The 23,397-nt window shown below is 51.7% G+C and overlaps 1 protein-coding gene across 12 annotated transcripts in view; it reads right to left on the reverse strand.

Moving 5' to 3' along the window:
• The window catches only part of CCDC88C (coiled-coil domain containing 88C), a 149,728-nt gene that overhangs the window by 80,859 nt on the left and 45,472 nt on the right, over positions 1-23,397 (reverse strand). For 11 of the 12 annotated variants that reach the window (XM_045396885.2, XM_005562032.3, XM_005562035.5 and 8 more), the window contains one exon: positions 9,676-9,745. In XM_045396885.2, coding sequence (XP_045252820.2) covers positions 9,676-9,745 — 70 coding nt within the window. Of the gene's footprint in view, positions 1-1,478; positions 1,619-9,675; positions 9,746-23,397 lie in introns of those variants that run through there. The other variant, XM_045396886.2, reaches the window with a different exon arrangement.

Raw genomic sequence — 23,397 nt, forward strand, 5'->3', positions numbered from 1 at the left:
TCCACAGATGAATAGGGGTCAGAGATAAAGCAGTGAAACTGATTCCTCTGTCTTGCTAACTCAGCTCCCCACAACCACAGAGGCCCAGGACCTGCAAATCACCAGCCAGGCTCAGGGTTTAACCCTCACAACCTGGAAGGACTGACTGTATTCCGTAGAGTAACTTTGCCTTTTCCTCCTATAAACCACCATCACTGCACCTTAATATACGGCATGCTACCACATGACTTAATTCTGAAAGCAATCCCCTGAAGACGGTATGATGACTCCATCTTAGAAACAGAAGGATGTAGCTCAGACAGGCTGAGTCACAGAACTAAGATCTGTTCCCGGGTCCACCACCACCTACCATCTCCTAACTTATTTATGTTTCCTTCTAAAGCAGGGAGCTATATGGTTTCACTTCTGATCCCTGTGATCCCATGCAGGTTAGTTAACCAGCGTTTGCTGACTGAGTGAGGTTAACCGTTAGCATCAAGTACCTGGGTTAGAACAGCAAAGAGAACAGTTTCAGTTTCTCTCTTCCACGGCACATACGTGTGCTTACTGATTCTACATTCTCTTTTCTTCTGGCTTATACGCTGGTGTGAACCACTGACTGCTTTCCCTGGTTTTGTACTTAAAAACGAGTGATTTCATAAGGATGCGCACGAGGCTGTCACAGTGATTTGGAAACAGCGGTGCACCCAACACAACCCTGTCGTGTCTCCGCAGTGCACAGGCACACCCCCACACTCACTCACGCAGGCACAGGGCCCTCCTGAGGCCTCAGCTTACAACGGGAAGAGCTGTTCATTATTATAACAGTCAGGGGTACTTCCCAGGCACTGCCCAGGAATACTAGAGGTAGAGAGTTCCCTGTGGGTGGGCTCACGGGGATGCTCCATCATGTGTGTCCCCACCCACGGGGAAGGAGGCAGGCGCCTCTACACAGGGGCTCACATTCTGGGGAGCGGCCCCTGTGAAATCCTCCTGTCACCACATGTGCCCCCACCATTAACACAACCAGGCACACACGTTTATCAAACATGGACTCTGGCAGGCGCTAAGCTGCATGCCTGTGTGGAATGGTGCAGGAGCCTCCCGGGGCACCCCGACCAGTGGCCCTTTACCCCAGTGTGTCTCTGCTGCCCGTATCAAGTCTGTCCCACCCCTACAGATACCCCAGCACCACCATGCACAACAGACGTCAGCTGGCCCCAGGTCGTGTAGAACACTTTGAAATACCAGCCCCTCGGAGCACCCTCACCCCAAAAATGACCTCCTACCCCACCTGCCTGCCACGGCTGCAGAAGCTGACAGCGCGAATTCATTTCCCAGCACCAAACACCTGAATACCAGAAGAGTAGAATCAGCCACAAGCCTGCGGCCTGAGACCTGCGTTTGCCCTGGGAGGGGGCGAGGAGCTAGGGCAGGCAGGGGATGCTCTGGGAAAGGGTCCCTCCCAACCGCCAGGTGGAAAACTCAAACATAAAGACCTTTGACAAACAGCATCTCTTCGCTCCTCTGCAGACGGCGGCGGCCACAGAGAGCAGGCCTGCTGGAAGCCATGGTGTGGCTGTCGCAGCCAGCGGTGCGTTCTCTGTGTGCCCAGGCCATCGCCAGGAAGTTTACTAACAAAGTCTGGTCTCCAGGCAGATCCGCGGGTGCTCGGAGGCCGGCGTGTGGGCCGCGCTGTGACGCTCAGCTGGGCTTGGTGTCAGCCAAACTCTGCAGCTTCCTGGGAAAGGAAAGCCTCGGCTCCCGGCCCAAGTGCCCCAGCACCGCACATGGACTGGAGACCTCGTTTCTGGATACAAAAAGCAGCACAGAAGCAAAGAAGCAGGATGGAAATGGGGTAGTTTGAAACAGCATTTGGTTGCTTTTCTGAACCTTCTCTCTCAAGGATGAAAGAGGAAATTTTAGAACAATCAAAATGCCTGCAAGATTAGTTTTCTTTTTCTTATTTCTTCCCTCCCATTCAAAGGCCCCAAACTTTTTGCAGATATGAAAATTTTATATATATATATATGTAATATACACACACACACACACACACACACACACACACACACACACACACGTACATTTATACACAGGATTAGAGAATTATGGCCAGGAGAAATAAAATAAAACCAACAGAGGTAGGGGAAAAGAACACAAGAATGGCTCATGAAGCCGGAGTGGCTGACCCTTAGCCTCCACACCACACGGTGAGCAGGATGGAGCCGGGGGCAGGACTGGGAGGGCCGCAGGGCCGGGAAGACAGGGCTCTTGAGTTTTAAAAGCACAATCTCAGCAGGAGGACGGCTCCCCACAAGCCGGACTCTGAGCCTGTGCCTGGGTTGCCAGGGTGGGGGTCAGCAAGCCTCGGGCACACCCAGCCCTCACAAGTTCCCGGGGGCCCCCTGAAGGAAGGCAGGGCTGTGCCGTGTGGGCTACAAGAGATGTTTCCATGGGATCTGAAAAGCACTCCAAGGACACGAAGGACATGACGGCATGAGAGCAAATCAATACTGAGAGGGTTAAATATTAAATTCCAAGGAGTTTCAGGAGGTCTGTTTCCTCTGGCCCATGAAACCTAAACCTCAGCTGTCACAGAAGACCTCCTCCCTGCCCCAGGCTTGCTACTCCTCATGGGACTCCCAGCAACTTGCACTCCCCTGAGCTCATTCCACCTAGAACACCTTTCCTCGCTTTCTCTGTCTGAGGCCTTGCCCAGATATTGCCTCCTCCAGGAAGCCTTCCTGACCTGCCCAAGCAGAACGCATCAGCCCCCTTGCACTGGCTGTGAAGCACGTTCTTGTACCATCTTCTGTCCCGGAATAAATGTCTCTGTGGACCCTGTCTCCCCTTCCTGCCTCAACACAGACTGGGGGCTTCCTGATCTGAGGTGGCCTGTTCATCTCACCAGCGGAGGGGAGCTAAAGGAGGGGCCTGGGCTGAGCTCCTTTTGAGAGCCTCTGGCCGAGGGGTAGCCAGCTAAGATGAGGAAGGATGAAAAGGTGCTCCAGCCTTGTATTTGGGGGAGGTCAGAAGTCGGGCCTTCTGGCTTCCTCAGCTGGTGCAGTAGATAGAGCCGAGTCCTGCACTCAGCTGAGAAGGAAGGTCGGTCACAGCATTTTGTGTGCACAGCACCCTGTTTCTTTGGGGTGCCTCCTCTGCTGCAGGAATGCGCACCCGCTGTAACCATCATAAGAGAGAGAAAACGTAGGACAGAGGGCCAGGCCACTGAACAGCAATTAGTGAAACCCCAAGGCTCTTCTCAAAGGTTCCAGTGGTATTCAGATAGGACCCTGTAGGGTGTGCATATGGAGTCGCAGCTCCTCCAGGGCTCCCAGGAATCCTGCTTGGCATTTAGAATGTAAGAAACATCAGGGCAGCCGGGCGCGGTGGCTCAAGCCTGTAATCCCAGCACTTTGGGAGGCCGAGATGGGCGGATCACGAGGTCAGGAGATCGAGACCATCCTGGCTAACACGGTGAAACCCCGTCTCTACTAAAAATACAAAAACTTAGCCGGGCGAGGGGGCAGGCGCCTGTAGTCCCAGCTACTTGGGAGGCTGAGGCAGGAGAATGGCGTGAACCCGGGAGGCGGAGCTTGCAGTGAGCTGAGATCCGGCCACTGTACTCCAGCCTGGGCTACAGAGCAAGACTCCGCCTCAAAAAAAAAAAAAAGAAAAGAAAAGAAACATCAGGGCAGACCGGTGATGGTAACCCTCTTGCTTGGAACCAGTGGCCGACTGTCCACAAAAGTAACCATCTGTGCAATTTATGGTGTGAAATCTGTCTTTCACCTATGCAGACCTCCACGCCGTGTGCCTCTGAGCGAGCTCCTCCACTCTCTGGGCTGGGCTTCTGCACCTATGAGGCTCGTTCTCTTCCATTCTAAACGGCTTCGGTGGGATCAGCCATGTATAAGTCTGGAAACCACTATTATACTTGGATTCAAACCCTGGAAGAAAAAACAGTGCTCTCTTCCAGCACAACTGTCCTGTGATTCATCGCAGAAAGTAATTTGCTAACACCCTGGCTTCCCGTCAGACACATCTAGTCTTTATTTGTGCGTGTGGCACAGTGACAGGCCTGGCTGCCGAGAAAGATGCTGAGAAGCCAGAGCTGGAGGGACCCCAGAGCTGGTCTAGCTCCATCCAGCATCCTCCCTCACTGCTCAGACAGCACAGACATGAGCTATTGCTTCTCACAGGCTTCTCATAGAATATGCTCATCAGTAACCGCGGAAGACGTTTAATAGCCGTGCAGCTGGCAAGATGCTGAAGGTGGTTTTCAGGGAGTCATCTCAGGCCTAGGGGAGGCAGACAAGCGGTACCGGGCAGAGAATGAATCTCACTTGACCCTGACCACCGACAACTGGCCTTCTTATCTGTGACAGCAAGTGGGTAACGCCTGTCGGGGGCCCCAGCTTGATGGGGGAGCCAAGTGGAGAGGAGAGAGGAAGACAGAAAGGCAGGCCCCCTGCATGGATGCTGTATTTACTGAGCACCTACTACATGCCAGGTGGTATGTAATGTCTACATTCTAGACATTAGAATGCACTGACAACAGCAACAAAAACCCCAGGATTCCTGCTCTCAGGAGAGCGTGTACCCTAGCGGGGGAAAAGCATGCAATGCCACAGGGGGGAAAAAAATAAGTGAACAGTATCGTCCATTCTCAGGTGCCAAAAGGTACGGAGAAGGGAAAGCAGAGCGGGACAAAGAAGACGGGGCATGTGGCAGGAGAGACAGGTGGGGCCACACTGAACAGGGGCTCACAGGTGGTGTTTACACAGTTTGCTGGCAGAGGGACCGGCAGGCGCACAGGCCCTAGTGCCCAGAGCGGGCTGCAAAGTGACAGTCAGTCGGCTGACTTGAGCAGGGGGCTGCTCGGGCTGCCATGCTGGGAGCAGACTGCAGGGGGTAGGGGTGAGGACACTGCCCTGGGGAGCAGCCAGGCAGAAGCAGGGTAGCTGGCAGTGGGGAGGAGGGCTGCAGAGGAGAGCTCAGCTTCTGGGGGTGCAGTGAGGGTAGACCCAGGATGCCAGGCGAAGGCACTGGCGGAGGAGAAACAAAGCAAAGGACACTCTACGGCACTCTGGCCCCAGAAGCCTGCATCCTGCCTCACTACGGGGGCCGGCTTAAGAGCCATCATATAAAAGTGAGGGTGGGGTTCAAGCAGGGCCCAGCCAGAGCCCAGGCCATGCTCGGAGAAGCAGAGACTACAGCAGTGAGGCACCAGACAGACCCTCCCATCCGCAGGGGCACGGGTGCAGCTGAGAGTGAGCTGCAAAACCACAGCACCATCAGAGCAGACACCCAGAGACGGTCCCGGGGTGGACACAGCGTAAGCGAGTAAGGAGTTTGGGCCAGGACAGGCTGAGGAGAGATTTCAAATGCAATTTTCAGTACACAAAGTACTGTTTCATAGTCACTGCACCGTCCTTGACTTCCACCCAGGATAGGAAGAGAGTGAACACCCTTCTGTCTGATGGGTGAGGGAGGGTTAAGTGAGACATACAGAAAAATTGTAAGTTGTGACACCTCCCTTTTTTAGGTCAGAGAGAGGGGACAAATGCGTAGACTCTCAGGGTCTTTTAGTATCAGTGTGCTGGGGGACAACGGGTGGACCAGATGCTCTGTTGGGATCTGGAATCTGGGAGCTTGTGATGCTATGTGCTCAAAACAGAAAAGTTGCCCCAAACTATAAAAAAATGTTATAAATAACAGTACAGTGTCAGCATCCACCAAAAAGAGTACAAAGCAAGCCCCTGACACACGAGGGGGACAGATTTAGTTAAAAAGCACACACACCCCCCACCCTAGGCAACCATACAAATTTAAAAAAACACCAACTTTGTTCTTTGTTTAGAAAGAAACGAAAAAAGCTTCACACATCTATTTTTACAATTTAAAACTGAAAACGCTATTTCATAAATCCATCTCTCTGCCCCCAGCACTGGTGTCTGCATCTTCCTGCTGGTGGATGTCCCCTGCCAGCCTCCTCTGCTCTCAGAGCACCCTGGGACTCCTGTCAAACCTACTCATCTGTGCACCCAGCTCCCAGTCCCCCAGCCCTGACACGCTGCCCTCCATGTGCAGCCTGCTGAGGCCACCATCTAGCATGTCAGTCAGCGCGGCCTGGGGCCCTCTGAGCCCTCGGTGATGGGTAAGTTATTCCCGTCCTTCCCTTTCCCGGCGCTCACTGTCCAGTTTCTCTAACTCCGCCTTCAGAGCTGGGAGCAGCTGATTCACGTGGGCTGATTATATACCATGGGGGTCCCAGGGACATCCAATTCACCTGTCAACTATCTAAAACCAGCTTCCCCTTAACGTTCTAAAAACTGAATTGTGGTTAGGGTTGTACAACTTTGTATATTTATGAAAAAGATCACTGAATTATACACTTACGATGGGTGTATTTTATAGCATGCAAATGATACCTCAATAAAGCCGTTAAAAAAAATCAGCATCCACATCTTTACAGATGTTTCTGTTTGGCAGCAGACCTGAGGTGGGGACCTATGTTCTCTGCCCATGGGCAATCTCTGTGGTGTTGGGAGGTGCCTGACGGCAGCGGGGCAGAGAGGACAGGCTTCCAGATGGCAGTGGAAGGGGAGACACCTGCAGGGGTGAGAAGAGAGAGAGCGCCAGCAGGAAGGTGGGCAAGCTATGCAGGTGACATCAGAGCCGAAGGGAGGGGTGAGAAAAGGCAGGGAGAAGGATGTGTTTAATATTGGGTTCAACCATACACAATGGTCATTTTCATAGGTCAAAAAAGGCTGAATATTGCAATCGCCTACAGTTAAACCTAACCCATGGATGTCCACGTGTGACAGACGAAGCAGCTCAGGTTTGGGGACGGACAGAGCAGGTTTCTAATCAGCCCCTCTGCTTACAGGCCAACTGGTCAAGGGCATGGCACCCACACCCTCGGAGCCTCAGTTCTCTCACTATAAACAGAAATGGGCGCAGCCACACCACAGAAGCACGTTTTCATTCCTTTAAAAACAAATTTTAATTAACTAATTAAAGATGGAGTCTTGCCTGTCATCCAGGCTGGAGTGCAGTGGCACAATCATGGCTCACTGCAGCCTCGACCTCCTGGGCTTAAGCCGTCTTCCTCAGCCTCCCAAAGTAGCTAGGACTACGAGTGTGTGTCACCATGCCCGGCTAACTTGTTTATTTTTTGTAGAGCTAGTCTCTCGCCACCACGCTCAGCCTTTCATTCAACTTTTAATGCAAGTTCAATGGCAAGCACAGGGTGGGCTTGCTAAGGAGTCACTGTCCCCCTCTCTTGCTCCTCCAGTGTCTCCAGGGTAGAAGGAACAACAGGAGTAAGCTACCGCCAACCTCTACAGGCAGCGCTCTCACCTCCTCCCGTAACACCAGCCCCAAATAAACCAGGAAGGCGGCAGAGTTCTGCTTAGCAAAACAGGCTCCACTTCCCCGAAGTTACCAGAAATCATGAGAGTGCCCCCGACCCTGGAGCCCACGGCTGTGGCCAGCGTGGACTGCATTTGGCATCCCGCCTTTCTCCGGAGGAGCCGTGAAATAAAGCCGGAACACACATGGCCCCATGACAGAGCTGGCAAGCGAGCAGAACCAAAAGCTCCCTGCTACTGACACGTGAAGTGGGGGAGGGCGCTTGCCATCAGGGGCCACCAGGAGGACCGGGGGTGGCCTCTGCAGAGTCCCCATGTAAGGCGGTGGTGCCCACAGGCCAGAGCACTGAAGACTAACAGGGGTCCAGGGAAGCTCTTCCTTCTGGCTCATACAGACAAAAGGCAGACACCTCAGCCAGCTGAAGCCCAGAAGGAGCGCCCCCACGGAACAAGGAAGCCGCCGCTGATGTTCTCAGGGCGGTGGCACTAAAAGAGGACTGCTCTCCCACCAGCTATGTCCTCAGCGGGTCACTCAGTGAACTCTTCTGAAGTCTCAAGGCCACTTTAGTTACTGTCATATGGACAGGAGAGGGGATGGCCAGGCTGCAGTGAGGCCAGGGTGAGGAGACGCCAACAGAGGGAAGCCTGAGTCCCTTTTGGAAACGCCTCTAATGTTTAGGATCCACGGTCTATTGCCATCCTACAGGTGCGGCTTTTCCTGTGTTCCTTGATCCCTCAGCTATTCCAGGAGGCCCCAGACCTAGGGTTCCAAAATGATGACAAGGTCTCCATCAGAACAAGGGAAGCCCTAGCCAGCGAGAGTAAGTCTGTCCCTGGGGCCTGCGACTTCTGTCCACAAGCTATGGGTGCAGGTAAACACACGCAAAGGTGAAAGGAACGCAAGGCATCACTCCATGTAATGCACCCAGGAAGTTACCTGACAGGCAGAGATTAAGTTCTGACTTTCTGTAAGATGCCAGGAGGACATTTAATTTGGTTTTTCTTTCTTTTTTTCATTTTATAATTAGAGATGAGGTCTCACTATGTTGCCCACGCTGGTCTTAAACTCTTGGGCTCAAGCGATCCTCCTGCCTCAGTCTCCCAAAGTTTTGGGGTTACAGGAATGAGCCACTGCGCTGGGCCTCATTGAGTCTTTCAAACTCACACTGAGTGTCAGAGACTGCAGGGACCTAGAACCTGTGCCTACCAGGAGAGCTGAGTCCAGCAGGGAGACATAAAACAGATCAATGAGCTCCGTCACCGAGCATGAATGAAGCCTTGCAGGACCCCAGTGAAGACAGATGTCGTTCTCTAAAGAGATTCTTACTCTCCTGTCTAAGGTACCACACTCCCTGATGGTGTCAGTTGATTCCACACTTACTCAGGAAGTGAGTCCACCAGATGGTATGACTCAGGCACCTAAACCCAGACTCATCTTCTCAGGAGCAACAAGGCAGTGGCCTCGCCAGCCTCTACACACACATCTGAGGGGTTGGGAGGCGTCACTCTTTTTTTTTTTTTTGAGACAGAGTCTTGCTCTGTGCCCAGGCTGGAGTGCAGTGGCGTGATCTCGGCTCACTGCAAACTCCGCCTCCCGGGTTCACGCCATTCTCCTGCCTCAGCCTCCCGAGTAGCTGGAACTACAGGCACCCACCACCACGCCCAGCTAAATTTTGTTTTTGTATTTTTAGTAGAGACGGGGTTTCACTGTGTTAGCCAGGATCGTCTCAATCTCTTGACCTCGTGATCCGCCCGCCTCGGCCTCCCAAAGTGCTGGGATTACAGGTGTGAGCCACCGTGCCCGGCCTGGGAGGCTTCAATCTTTTTTTTTTTTTTTTTTTTTTGAGACGGAGTCTCGCTCTGTCCCCCTGGCTGGAGTGCAGTGGTACAATCTCGGCTCACTGCAAGCTCCGCCTCCCGGGTTCACACCATTCTCCTGTCTCAGCCTCCTGAGTAGCTGGGACTACAGGCACCCACCACCGCGCCCAGCTAATTTTTTGTATTTTTAGTAGAGACGGGGTTTTACCGTGGTCTCGATCTCCTGACCTTGTGATCCGCCCGCCTCAGCCTCCCACAGTGCTGGGATTACAGGTGTGAGCCACCACGCCCAGCTGAGGCTTCAATCTTAAGGAAGAAATGTGCCCTTGGCTGAATGCCTCAGGGTAATGAACCCACTCTTTAAAATCTCAGCAAAATGATAATGTGTTTTCACTGTGCTGGCCCAAGCTGGCAGCCAGAGCTCGACGGCCAGCAGCTGCCCAACGCCGATGGCACTGCCCAGGCACCGCAGGGGGGGAAGGGAGCGGCTTTCACTCACCAGATAGTGGGTCTCTGCCAATCATCAAAACATTGGGCAAATTCATTACAATCAGCTGCTGGAGAACTTCCTGCAGAAACAAAGGGGGAAAAGATACCATTAAGAACCGGGAACAAAAATAAAGAGGGATTAAGTAAATTACAAGTAATGAAGCCCCCGGATGGGTGTGCAGCCATCCCGTGGTGACGACGACGGTGCTAATAGTGGCAGCAAGGAGCAGGTAAGATGCAAACAAACGTGAAAGTCAAAGCCTAACTGTATTTCTGTCTTGATTGTTAGCAAATAAAAAGTATGTCTACAAGGATTTAATGGGGTTATGAAAAAAGAAAAGGCATATTTAAAAAATAAAATGAAAGCTAAAGTTATGTCTGCATAGGTAGAGAGGCCTCGGGAAAAAAAAGGCAATAGATGACATGCTCAGATAGCAGGATGATGTTTCTTTTTTAAAAGATATCCTTATTTTTATTGTATGACTTGTGCAATTAAAAAATGAGGCCAGGTGCAGTGGTTAACACCTGTAGTCTCAACCCTTTGGGTGGCTGAGGCAAGAGGATAGCTTGAGACCAGGATTTTGAGACTAAGCCTGGGCAACATAGCAAGACCCCATCTTCACACACACACACACACACACACACACACACACACACACACACACACACGCACACGCTCTCTTAGCCAGGTGAAGTGGTGTGTGCCTGGGATCCCTGCTACTTGGGAGGCTGAGGTAGAAGAATTGCTTGAACCTGGGTGGTCGAGGATGCAGTGAGCTGAGATCACACCACTGCACTCCAGCCTGGGGAACAGATGGAGATCCTGTCTCCAAAAAAGAAAATAATAATAATAAGGAATAGGCCGGGCGCGGTGGCTCAAGCCTGTAATCCCAGCACTTTGGGAGGCCGAGACGGGCGGATCACGAGGTCAGGAGATCGAGACCATCCTGGCTGACATGGTGAAACCCCGTCTCTACTTTAAAAATACAAAAAACTAGCCGGGCGAGGTGGCGGGCGCCTATAGTCCCAGCTACTCGGGAGGCTGAGGCAGGAGAATGGCGTGAACCCGGGAGGCAGAGCTTGCAGTGAGCTGAGATCTGGCCACTGCACTCCAGCCTGGGCGGCAGAGCGAGACTCTGTCTCAACAAAAAAAAAAAAAATAATAATAATAATAATAATAATAAGGAATAAAGATTAAAGAGATGCTACTGAGCCTTTCTAATCTGATGGTTCAGGATCCAGCACTAAGCAGGTCTTTGGTACAAGTTATAAATGAGGAGACTTCTCTTGTTTATAGCATGGACTTCCTAAGCGAGCAGAGCTGCTCTGCACAGCCAGAGGTGGTGCCTTCTGGCCCTCACACCAATGGGCTTGGAAAGAAGACCCAGGCATCAGCTATCAGTCACCCCCGCTCATCTGGGTACAGGCTCTCCTCAGCGTGCTGGCTCACAGCCCAGCGTACCACTTACATCCCCCTAAGTATTTCTCGGGGCAGATCAGTCTTCTGTGCCCAGATGCACAAATAAGGAGATTTTAAAATTCCAATTCTGGCAGGGCACGGTCGACACGCCTGTAATCCCAGCACTTTGAGAGGCTGAGGTGGGAGGCTTGAGCCTGGAGTTCAAGACAAGCCTGGGCGACACAGAAAAAACTCGTATCTACAAAAAATTAAGAATTAGCTAGGTGTGGCACTGAGCCCTTGTGGTCCCAGCTACCCGGGGGGATTGCCTGAGCCCAGGAGTTCCAGGCTGCAGTGAGCGATGTTGCACAACTGCACTCCAAGCTGGGTGACAGAGCAAAACCCTGTCTATAAAAAAAAATAAAAAATAAAAAAATCCAATTTTACGGAAGACAAAAAAGAGGGTGGGTTTCATAACTATTCTAAAAGTGGCCACTGTAGAAATTCTTCACCAAGAATGCTCCTCTTAGGCCTTTAAAAAGTGTTTCTGTTGAGACACAACTAGTTTCATAAGTCGCTCTATTGCATAACATGCGGAATCTCTATATCCAGTATGCTGCTAACTGGCTCTCAAGAAGAGGGGGATAACTACACAACCCACATGGCCCGGGGGCATATCTCAGACCATCTCTGGTCAGATTAGAACGGCCGAGGCCGCATGCCGGGAGAGGCATGAGTCCCTCCTTATTGTCTTTCTATGGCTCCTGTCCACACGGCCAGAGGGGATGTTAAACCGTGAGGTGTACCCCACTCCCGAACACACCAGCCCCCCTCCACTCAATGCTGGAAATCACATTTCTCCATTATCCAGGGTCACACGTCACTGCGTCAGCGACGGCTAATGCTTTCTCAGACATGTTTCAGCTGGTAAGTATCTGTATGCGTTGGACAACAGTGTGAGTTGTTTAACCGCCTCAGCCCTCCTTTAGGGCTCGGGAAAAGTCAATGTGAAAAAATTGTCTCTTAAGTGCATGAGTTCGCCAAAGGGTTCCAACATCCTCGCCCTACTACCCCCGGCAAAACACACCAGCAAAATCAGTGAAATCTGCTTTCCAGCTAATTCACTCAGTGAAAGGAGGGTGCCCAACAGCATCAGCCTGTCCGTCACATAGCTCCCTCCCAGCCTCACAACTACACTCCAGGCCAGGCACGGGGGCTCACGCCTGTAATCCAGCACTCTAGGAGGCCAAGGTGGGCGGATCACCTGAGGTCAGGGGTTCGAGACCAGCCTGGCCAACATGGTAAAATTCCATCTCTACTAAAAATACAAAAATTAGCCAGGCGTGGTGGCGCATGCCTGTAATGTCAGCTATTTGGGAGGCTGAGGGAGGAGAATCGCTTGAACCCAGGAAGCAAAGGTTGCAGTGAGCCTAGATCACACCACTGCACTCCAGCCTGGGTGACAGAGCAAGACTACATCTCAAAAAAAAAAAAAAAAAAAGAAAAGAAAAAAAACACCACACTCCAGTGTTCCAGTCAACTCGAGGAAGAAAAATGTCATCACCAGCAAACCAGCCATAGTCCCCTTCCTAACTCTCGGCTAGTTGTTTTCTTCTGCCATTTATCCAAGCTCAGCCCTGTACCAGGGTGAACGTGTTTATAAGCGAGATGCAATACGTGAAATCATCTTGTTTTGTTGTTTTGTTTTTTGAAATAATCTGAAGGTCACTGCAAAAAATGCAAATTGTTATTTTAATGCAAATGTTAATCTAAGCAAAACACTGCTGGAAATATTGCTAGAAAATGTATGTGTTCTCCTTCCAAAACAGGATGTTTAATTTTGTCTAATCAGTCCTTTCTAGTTTTCCCACAAGAAACATGTGTCATTTGTGCAATTAAGAAATAATGTTTTAGGAACAGACAATGTCTTTCTGAGTTGTTCCCTTCAAAACACCATGGTTCTCCTAAGATGTAATCCTATGGCCAGAGCTACTCTCAAGTCATTAATTGGTCCCCTTAAAGGACCCTCAATCACATTTCCAGCAAAAACTGGCTCAGACGCCAGGGATGTCCAGCAATATACATAATTGAGACATATTAATTCAAATGTTCTATTAGCCATCTTTAAAAAAGTAAAAAGAAACAGGTGAAAATATTCAACTTTAATTAAGCCAATATAACCAAAATATAATCATTTCAACCCATAATTGACATAAAAATGTACTGAGATATTTTATTTATTTTTTATTTTTATTTTTGTAGAGACGGGGTTTCACCATGTTGCCCAGGCTAGTCTCGAACTCCTGGACTCACGCAATCCGCCCACCTCGGCCTCCCAAAGTGCTAGGGTCACAGGTGTGGGTCACCTCGCCCGGCCTTTGCATGCTTTTTTTCATACAGTCTTTGAAATCAGTGTGTATGTTACACATATAGCACATCTCAATTCAGATGCTAAATGTTCACTGGAATTACTTGTGTTTCCAGATTTCATGAAATCTAGAGTTGAAAAAGTGCATTTGTTGGAGGTATAATATGCTGAGATTAAGAAAAAATAATAAAAAAAGTTTTTAAGAAAGAAAAAGTAGACTTGTATGCCCACGTTGTTCCAAACACATTTAAAAGTTTTCCTACAACTGAACTGAGTACCAGTTTTCAAATTTAAATGAACTAGAATAAAGAATTCATTTCCACAGTCACACTGCAGTATCTCCAGGCCCTGAAGGCCACATGGGACTGGTGGCTACCGGGCCCCAACACCAGACCTTTGCCCTCCCCCGCGGGGAATGGGGTGGGGTGAGGCGCCTCTGGGCTGGCCCTCAGTCTGGCAGGGACGTGAGGAGGCTGCTGACGAGGGGACCCTCCTACATGGCATCAGAACAGAAAGCCAGAAAGCCGCTCACTTGGAGGCTGCAGCTGATGCTGTCTTGCCAGGGCACCTGGTCACACCCCAGCCAGCCACGCGTGAGGCAGGACCACACCAGGCTGGAGAGTGCAAGTCCAGTGATGCTCCGGACAGGCCCCAAATTTGCCAGCGAGCCCTCCTTGTGCCACTCTGGCCTTTGCAATGGCAGAAACAAGTGCCAGGGCAAGTCTGAGGGACAACGGACCCACACCAGCCTCGCTGAGGCCTCTGTCTTGTCACCGGTCCTTGTGGTCTGATGGACAGGGAGGAAAAGGGTCAGGCTTGGGGCACAGCCCTCCCAGGGAAGGGTGTGGCACCGCAATCCAGGGTAGATTGTACTCCCCCCTCACTCCTCTCCACTCCTCCCCACTTCTCCTTTAGGTTTGCTTTTGGATCCTAAAATAAGATTTTGCGGCCGGGCGCGGTGGCTCAAGCCTGTAATCCCAGCACTTTGGGAGGCCGAGACGGGCGGATCACGAGGTCAGGAGATCGAGACCATCCTGGCTAACACAGTGAAACCCCATCTTTACTAAAAAATACAAAAAACTAGCCAGGCGAGGTGGCAGGCGCCTGTAGTCCCAGCTACTCGGGAGGCTGAGGCAGGAGAATGGCGTAAACCCGGGAGGCGGAGCTTGCAGTGAGCTGAGATCCGGCCACTGCACTCCAGCCTGGGCCACAGAGCGAGACTCCATCTCAAAAAAATAAAATAAAATAAAATAAGATTTTGCTTTTCATAAATGACTTGCTTTTCAACGACATCACTGCTTTTCAACTGCATCCTGGAATGACTCCTCGGCCAATTAAATGCTTTAAACAAACCAAAAGAAAAGTCAACGAACAAAGGGTCAGAGGCAGGTGCGTTTGTGTTTTGGATACTGCAGGGGCCACCGGAGTCCCTCCAGGTTGGGAGACAGCAAGGCTGAAAAGCACTTTGTAATGTAAAAAGAGGAGAGGGCCCACCCACCTGACACCACCCTGGCCTCAAATCTAGGCTCTTATTAGTCACCCCATGGGGGAGGGGTGGGGTGGGCCAGGACCCCCTCCGGAAGTCTGTCACCCCGGCAGGAAGACGGCAGGGGCAGCAGTTGTGTCTGCACACAGTGTCAACAAGCCTCCATTCCTGGCTCCCGACCCAGACCACAGGAAGCAAACAGGGTGGCCCAGAGCATGCTGCATCTCAAGGCCTGTAGCACTGGCTTTCCAAGGTCACAGGTGTAGAGTTCTAAGAACAGAACCAAAGAGAAAGCTGATTCTATTAGAACCCACTGGGGACAAACATGAATGTACTTGCTGAGAAATCGGGACTGTCCCCAAAACACAGGATACAGGTGTCCCATTCCAGGCTTCACAGGCGATGAAGCTCTGACGGGGGAGGATGACATCAGATCACAGAGGCGCCTCGTTAGGGAGTGATGCCCACGCTGGATGGTGGGGCCACTGCAAACAAGACCAGCGTCCATGCCAATGGTCTGACGCTAAGCACTTGTCACTGCTGGCTCCAGGAGGTCACAGGCACCCTATGGTCCCCTCTGGCCTAAGTGTTCTCCTCCTCTCCTCCAACTCCCTCACACCTCACTCCTCCCAAGCAGGGTTCACTTTGCTGGAGCTTCTGCCCTCCCGAGAGGCAGAAGGACAGAAGGACAGAATGAGTGGCAGACAGATGTCTGGAGCCCGTGCAGCAGGTAGGGACCAGGACGGGACGGGACGGGACTGGGCTAGGAGGACCCAAGGAAAGGGGCCTGAGCGCCTCCCTTCTCCACCTATGGTGGCCCCTCATGCCCCACATGACCCTGTGTGGCTCCTGGGGCTTGTAGATGAAGCTCATTTTCTGTTTTGTCCAGTTGAGGCCATTAAACTGTTAGGGGGACAGGCCACCTCATTCCTTTTCAGCCAGTCGCTACGTGGGACTTAGAAATAGTGCATCCACTCAACCATGTTCACCTCGGGCTCAATGTCTTGGAGGCCCTAAACTGAGTCCGTGCTTTCTTTTGGGGCCTCCTCCCTTGGTTTGGCAATAGACGAACTCAGGTCAAGTACCTTAAATGACATCCTTAGCCCCACTCTGAGAACAAGTATGTAGACCCCAACTCTGAGTCAACCATCTACTATGCAATCTGTCAACCACAGACTATTAAAGGCCCTAATCCTCCCCAAAACTTGAAACGGAAGCATGAAAGAGGTGTGAGATTAGAGAACGGCACTCTAACAGTCTTGCTGCAAACTAATGCTGGGGAACGGTTCGGGATGCTATGGCCACTCATCCCATTTAGGAAGGCAGCAAAGAGTGCTCGAAGGTGTAAAAAGATGCATAATTATATGTACAGTAGGAAATGGATACTGAAAAAAGAAAACAAAACCCCAAAGGAAATATACTACACTAAAATGACAGAATTTTCTTTATTAGAGTGATTAGGGCAAGAGCCAGTTTCCCCAGCATTTTCTAAATATTCTGTAAAGGTTCCCACAGAGACCATTTGATCAGAGGCATGTATTTACTAGGTATTTCAGCTGTGAACATGACAGACCCACTTAAAAAATACACACACACACACACACAGAGGGCTGGGTGCAGTGGCTCACACCTGGAATCCAAGCACTATGGGAGGCCGAGGCGGGTGGGTCATCTGAGGTCAGAAGTTCAAGACCAGCCTGGCCAACAAGGCGAAGCCCCAGCTCTACTAAAAATACAAAAAAATTAGCCAGGCACAGTGGCATGTGCCTGTAATCCCAGCCACTTGGGAGGCTGAGGCAGGAGAATTGCTTGAACCCGGGACGCAGAGATTGCAGTGAGCCGAGATCACGCCACTGCATTCCAGCCTGGTGACAGAGCGAGACACGGTCTAAAAAACATAAAAATAAAAAAAAAACAAGAAACAAACAAAAAACCATGTATGTGTATCGATATATATCTATACCCACTCTTTCCTCTGAGACAATTCACCAACTATCCAAGACAAGGAATGAAGTAGATTGCCATTTTTAAAAATACCCACAAAAAGCAAGCTGCACCTTCCAGCATCTTCTCATCAGGAGAACCAAAGCCTCTCGCTTGGGAAGAACGGATGGGAGCCAGGAGCACCCAAGGGGCCTGTAACCAGTGGTGGGGACAGGGGTCCTGGGCAAAAGGCTGACTCCCAGGGTACAAGCCCTGTGAAGACAGAGGCTCAGAGGTCCCAGAAAAGGCCCGCTCAACACCTGAGGCAAAGTAAGGGCCTCCTGAAAAGACTTAACATCCTGCCAGGGCCATCTCAACCTCTGTGCCTGCTCCAACAAAAAAGGTCATTTTCTCCGCAGGTAGGAGAAACGTTACTGTCCTGGGAAGGATTTAGGTGGAAACACCATTCTGTGCACATGGCAGAGGTTAGCTTCAGTAACCACTGGAAACAATAGGATGGCTGGACCAAGAACAATGATTTCACGAATAAATGGGAAGAATTATTTTTCTCCTTCTAAATAAAACTGAATCTCGCAGCTTGATATTTTACCAGGAAGGAAGAATAAATGCTGCCGAAAGCCAGGCATTTAGGCCCACGGGATGCCCCTCATGTGGCTGTGAATGGGAGCTGCTAATGCAGAGTAAATGAGAGGGAAATCCCAGAAAAGTTAAGACGAACGCACGGCACAGGCATCCAGGATGAAGGTGACGCTCACGGTTGCCAAGGAGACCAAGATGGTCCAAACAGCAAAGAGAGCCTTCCACAGAGCCAAAGCAAAACCACAAAGAATGCTGCTGTTGACCCACACACGCCACAGTCAAGACTGAAACAGCAGAAGCAGGAAGGACGTCGGTTTTGCAGGTGCACCCAGCATACCTTTAGACACTGTCTTCCCCGGTGCCCAAAGCCAGGGCATTTTCTACACCTTTAAGTCTGGTCTGGGGTTCAGATATTCAGAAGACACGCACTGTGTACACCTTGCAGCAAGCTGAGAACTCTCGGCCTGGCTGGGAGGGAGGCAGACAGTGGCAGCACAGCACAGGGAGTACTGCCAAACTGCCCAGGCAAGTCTGGGAAGGCTTCCCAAGGGAGGCAGCTTCTGAGCTGGGCTGTAGAGAATGCTTAGAAGTCTGACACGTGAAGGACAGAGCCAGGAAATATATTAACTGCTAAGTGTGGGCAGCAAGTCAACTCTTTGGTTACCCTGAACATCAAACTGAACTATGCACTCTGCGTTTCCCACAAGGGTGCCCTTCCTCCCACAGCCCCATCACCACCAGACTACCACCTGCCAGACCCTACTCGCCCTCCAAAGCTCAGCTAAAACGCCCCCTCCTCCAGGCAGCCACCTGATGCCCGATGATTTTTTTCTCCCCCGAACTCCTAATGCTTCATCAGCCCCCTTCTGTGGCACTTTCCACCCTGTGCCGTGTCAATCAACTCCCCACGCCGAAGTGGCAAAAAGCTGCTAATAGTGACGGTTGGGAAAATTAAATCAGAAAATGTTCCTCAAAATATATATTGAGTAAATATATATTTAAAAACCTCTTTTGTGGAAGAGGTGTCCTCTCTGCATCTTCCATGGTGACAAGGGAACCAAGATCTGAAACCGACTGTTCTGCTCTATCACTGCAACGAGGGTGGTTTCTCTGCTAATTCCTGTGCCTTGAAACCTGGAAAATCTGACACCATATTCCTTAAGATTCACAGCCTGCAGCTGTTAGCAGAAGTTAAAAACATTTCAGAGTGGGAAAAAAAAGCTTCAAATTTGTTTTAGAATTTTCCATTAGAACTTGTGTAAGTGGAATACTGAATACAGATTTTTAAAAACATTCCAAAGAGAACTGGTAATGCTGGTTTGAATATACCATGCTTTCCAACTGTAAAATCCCAAATACAATAGTTTTATGAGCAAACTAAGCAAAACTAAATTAATTTTAAATTCCTAAACTAGAGAAGTGACTTTAGGCAGGAAAAGCCTCACATGTATTCCAGTGTTCTCAATGTCTAGTCCAGTGCTCTAGGAGGGATGTCTAAACCCTGCACAGATGTAAACCTTCCAGAAATGGCAGGTGCTGACTGTGCTTCAGGCAGGAGGGATGCTTTTTGAGGGCCCCCAGGAGAACCCTGTAGTCACGAGGGATACTCCACAGATCTCCTATGCAGGTGTTGGAACATCCACGCTCATGCCACTGATTAACTCTCCATAGGACACATCTCACAACCTCTTCCTGGATTTGGCCAGAGGCAGCCCCTGAATGCATCGCAACAACTTGATGGCCAAAACAAAAACCACCTGAGGACCTGGCACTGGCAACCAGCCAACCTCAGGCTCTTGTTACCAGAAACACCAGACAGTGGGGAGGTTCCATCTCCTTTCTCCTCCTTCCCCCGACATTCATGTGAGGTGGCCAGGACAAGAATTATGAGCATTTCCAGCGTGAGGGAACAGCTGCAGCACAATGTCGCTGATTGTTTGCCAGCAGGGTCCAGAGCAAGACCAGGGTTGGAATCTCGGGCCTGGAGAGCTTCCCCCATAGACACCGTCTTCATCACCTGATGCCGGAAGCCAGGGCACTCTCTACAGCACAAGCCCACCCCACACCTTCAATAACAACTCACGACACGGCCTGCCGCCCAACCCCGGCCAATCACACCCACCACGGTGTCACCCCATCGGAGGGTAACAGGGACTTGACCCCAAAACCAACACTTTCTGGCTGCTAACTACAGCTGGAGCACAATTTTCTTTCTTTTCTTTTCTTTCTTTATTTTTTTTTTTGTTGGCCAGGCTGGTCTTGAATTCCTGACCTCAGGTGATCTGCACACCTCGGCCTCCCAGAATGCTGGGATCACAGGTGTGAGCCACTGCCCCCAATTTTCTTATTTTTTATTCGTTATTATTATTTTTCTTTTTTACCTCTGGAACACAGCACATTTTCTAACATAGCCACTGAGAGGAACACCCAGCAGTGATTTGTCCTCGCTGCCTGCACAAAGCCCGGGCCCACACGCTTGTAACTCCATCTGCACAAGTGGCTCTCCTATCCACCCGGTCTCTCTTTGGGGCGGGGAGTCCTGGCAAAATGAGTGGCAATGAAGTGCTTTTATGTTACGAGGCTGTCATGTAAAGCTGCTGATAGATTCAATCCATCTGTTCCACCTCATTTTGATTAATCCTGGAGTCCCTAGGGCCTGAAACCAACTGCAATCTGCATAAGCCCAGGAGCGCCACCACCCCCCAACGAGGCCACCCCATGTCTCAGTACCCAGCGACCAACTGGGCCTGGATGAGCTTACCACATCATCAGAAAACCCCCTGCCACAAAACACTTCCTAACTGCCTGTCCTTGTGGCTGCGTTCACAGAAACAAACATAAGCCGGTTCATTGTTCACAGAAAGGAAAACAAGTATTTCCTTTGAGCTGCCCCCTGAGGAGGACAACCACTGGCAGGGAGCACCTGGAAACTCAAAACACCACCACGTGAGAGCAGAGCCTCTAACTCCGGCCTCTGCCTATAACCCGCTGTGTGGCCTCAGGCAAGTGACAGTCCCTCTCTGAGCCACACCCTCATCTGTACCAGGATCAGGACTCCCCAGTCTCTAAAGGACTTTGGTCTCCTTCAGAAGGGGGAAGGCAGGGGCTGGAAAAGGAGACGCTGCTGGCAAGGGAGGCACAGCCCATCTTTATGGCGTTAACTTTAACTCAGCTGCCAGCTCTCACCGGCAGGCAAGTGCCCACGTGTCCAGAAGCACTCAGGGAACCCGGCAGGGAGGGAACCAGAGGACGTTTCAAGCACCCCCAGAAGCGCCTGCCACCTTCCCTTTAGGGCTATGTGATGCCCGGGATTGCTCTGTGGGCAGACTTGTCTTATCTGATGCCGGGAAGGGCCTGTTCTGAGCCCCTGAGCCAAAGAAGGGTGGGGGGCAGCCCCAGAAACATGGGCAGAACACGGCATTCGACTTCTTGGAAGAGAACCTCTGCCCATAAACAGTAGTTCAGGAACCATTTTACAAGAGGAATGCAAGCCCGGTCTGTGCGTTGGGCTTTAGGAACAACCGGCTGCAATGATGCCGCAGCAACCACAGGTGTGGTGGGTGGGGGAGGGGAAGGCGGGTCAGCAGGTGGACGTATCCGTGCATACAGACCCCAACAGCAGAGGGATGCTGAGAATCCACATTTTAAAAACCAAAAGAGCCATCAAGATTATCCATAGAGTGAGGAAACCGAGGCCCGGGGCAAAAAATGACAAGAGTACTGTAGCCCCACAATCAGGTCTGGAAACCTTGGACTCTGCCCTAGGGCTCCTTATGCCACACCAAGAAGCTTGTATCCACTCAGTGGTGTCTGCTGAGTGCATGCCATGCCCTAAGGTGTGTGTCTGGGGTGAGGCAGAAGGATATCAGGATTAGGCTATGGATGAAGGGCAGGACCCTGTCCCCACAGGACAGCATGTGCAGCGGTTCCGGGCTGCCCTGTCCTCTGTGCCAAAGTCCACCCCTCCTGGCTAAAATGACAGCATCAGTGCTCCAGGGCTCAGAGTTGATACAAGGGCCCTGATTTTATGGCCATGAGGGATCGTATGACTGTAACTTAGTGGTGGTAGAGGGGTTTTTTTGTTTTGTTTGTTTGTTTGTTTGTTTGTAAGCTTCTTGGCAAAGTCAGTATTTCTGCTGATGGATGGAAAAGTCAGTATTTCTGGTGATGGATGGAAAAGTCAGTATTTCTGGTGATGGATAAGCAAGAAAGGGGTAGAGAAAGTGTGGCCAGAGGCAACTACGGTATGCATGCAGGGTGGGCTGGGACGGGCATGACCCCCCCGCCCCCCGAGCCAGAGTGAGTGTAGGGGTCCCATGGGAGGAGCCATGTGCTGTCTAGGCCCAGCCGGCCTCACGCGCTGGTGGCAGGAGTACAGCACAGACCAAGACCACGGTCTTGCTCCCGAGGAGCCTGTGGAGTCACAGACTGGGACCAAGACTGCCTCCCGCACCCTCCAGTCAGGAGTGCTCTAGCTGATCTCCTGGGCGGGCACCTATCTGTCCCGGGCACACCCTCCCTAGCTCAGCAGAAGGCCTTCCTCCTCCCAGCAAGTAGCTGGGCCAGGGGAACGCGGCGCCTGCCCACACAGTGACCCATGTCCCACGCCACCGCTCACCCACGGAGGCCCGCAGGCACCTACGCCAGCGCAGGGCTGGGGCCACACCACACCCTGGCAGCCCTCACCCGGTGGCCTGACAATGCTGCCTCAATCCCAGGCGCAAGTCCAAGCAGGATGGCGGAGGGCACCTAGGAACCTCCAGCGGTAGGTGGCAGCCAGACCACCCCAACCTGCCAGGACCTGTGAGGGTGGGAAACGCAGGCGGTGGGGGCAGCCAGCCCCCGACCCCATGCCCCAACCTGAGCCCAGGCCTCAGGGCACGAGCACCACAGCACAAGGGGCACCAGCACTCCCGAGTGACTAGGCCCCTTTGTCCAGTGTCCCAGGGCAGGCATCTGGAGGGCAGGGAGAGCTTCTTGAGGAAGGGCAGCCATTCCCTCTCATTTATGCCACCACATTTCCCGGGCATCTGCTGGGTGTCTGATGGCATGCCAGTTGGGAGGTGGAGGGTATGAGGCCAAGACTGCTGCCCTCAGAGCCAGGAAGACAGACAAGGAAGACAAAGCCTGTGGGATGGGGGGCAGTGAGTGCCCAGGGTGTTTGCTACAGGGCCAGGCCCTCTCCTGGGGGGCTCACAGCCTGATCCCACCAGCAAATCCCACCAGCAAGTCTGGCACCCTAACAGAGGGATGGCAGGCACCTGAGCTGGGGGCAGTGGGAGCAGAGGAGTGGGGAATCCAGAAAAGCTCCAAGGAGGAGGTGGCCGGAAGCTGACATGGGAAAGAACGAGGAACAGGTGCCATCCAGGTAGATGGGGGGCAGGGGTGGAGCGGGGGGCGGTTGTTAGTGTAAGGAGGGCTAGGAATAAAGGAAAAATAAAGGAAAAGGAAGACACAGAAGGTGCCCCCACCTTGTGTCTCCAGCTACAGTCCCACGACGAAGGACAACTGAGAACCAGATGTGCACAGAAACACTGTTCAGGGAGTCTGGACCCAGCCCCATCTGCACATATCTAAACAGTGACAGCAGCAGCTTTGGAGTCCCCTCTGCCAGCCCCACCACGATGTTGCTGCTAGGCCTCGGCGTCAACCCCTGCCAGGTGGCCAGAAAGGCAGGTGGCCGAGCAGGCAGACATCACTTAACCTAGCGACAATCAAGCCGGTGCCTGGCACGAAATCAGGCCCCCAGAGGTGCTGGCTGAACCTGAGGACTTTCCTACACCTTCAGCTTTTGCTGGGCACTGTGCTCTCAACATGCTCAGGGGCGACACACCGTCCTCCCTCCTGCTTCAACACAGGGCAGCTCTGCAGGGGGCAAACACAGGAAGCCACAGTCACCACAGTAAGCCCATAAAGAAAGACGGTCCCAGCAACCTGTGTGTGTGAGGAGGGGGGG

The sequence above is a fragment of the Macaca fascicularis genome, chromosome 7 (assembly GCF_037993035.2).
Source record: "Macaca fascicularis isolate 582-1 chromosome 7, T2T-MFA8v1.1".
Taxonomy (NCBI): domain Eukaryota; kingdom Metazoa; phylum Chordata; class Mammalia; order Primates; family Cercopithecidae; genus Macaca; species Macaca fascicularis.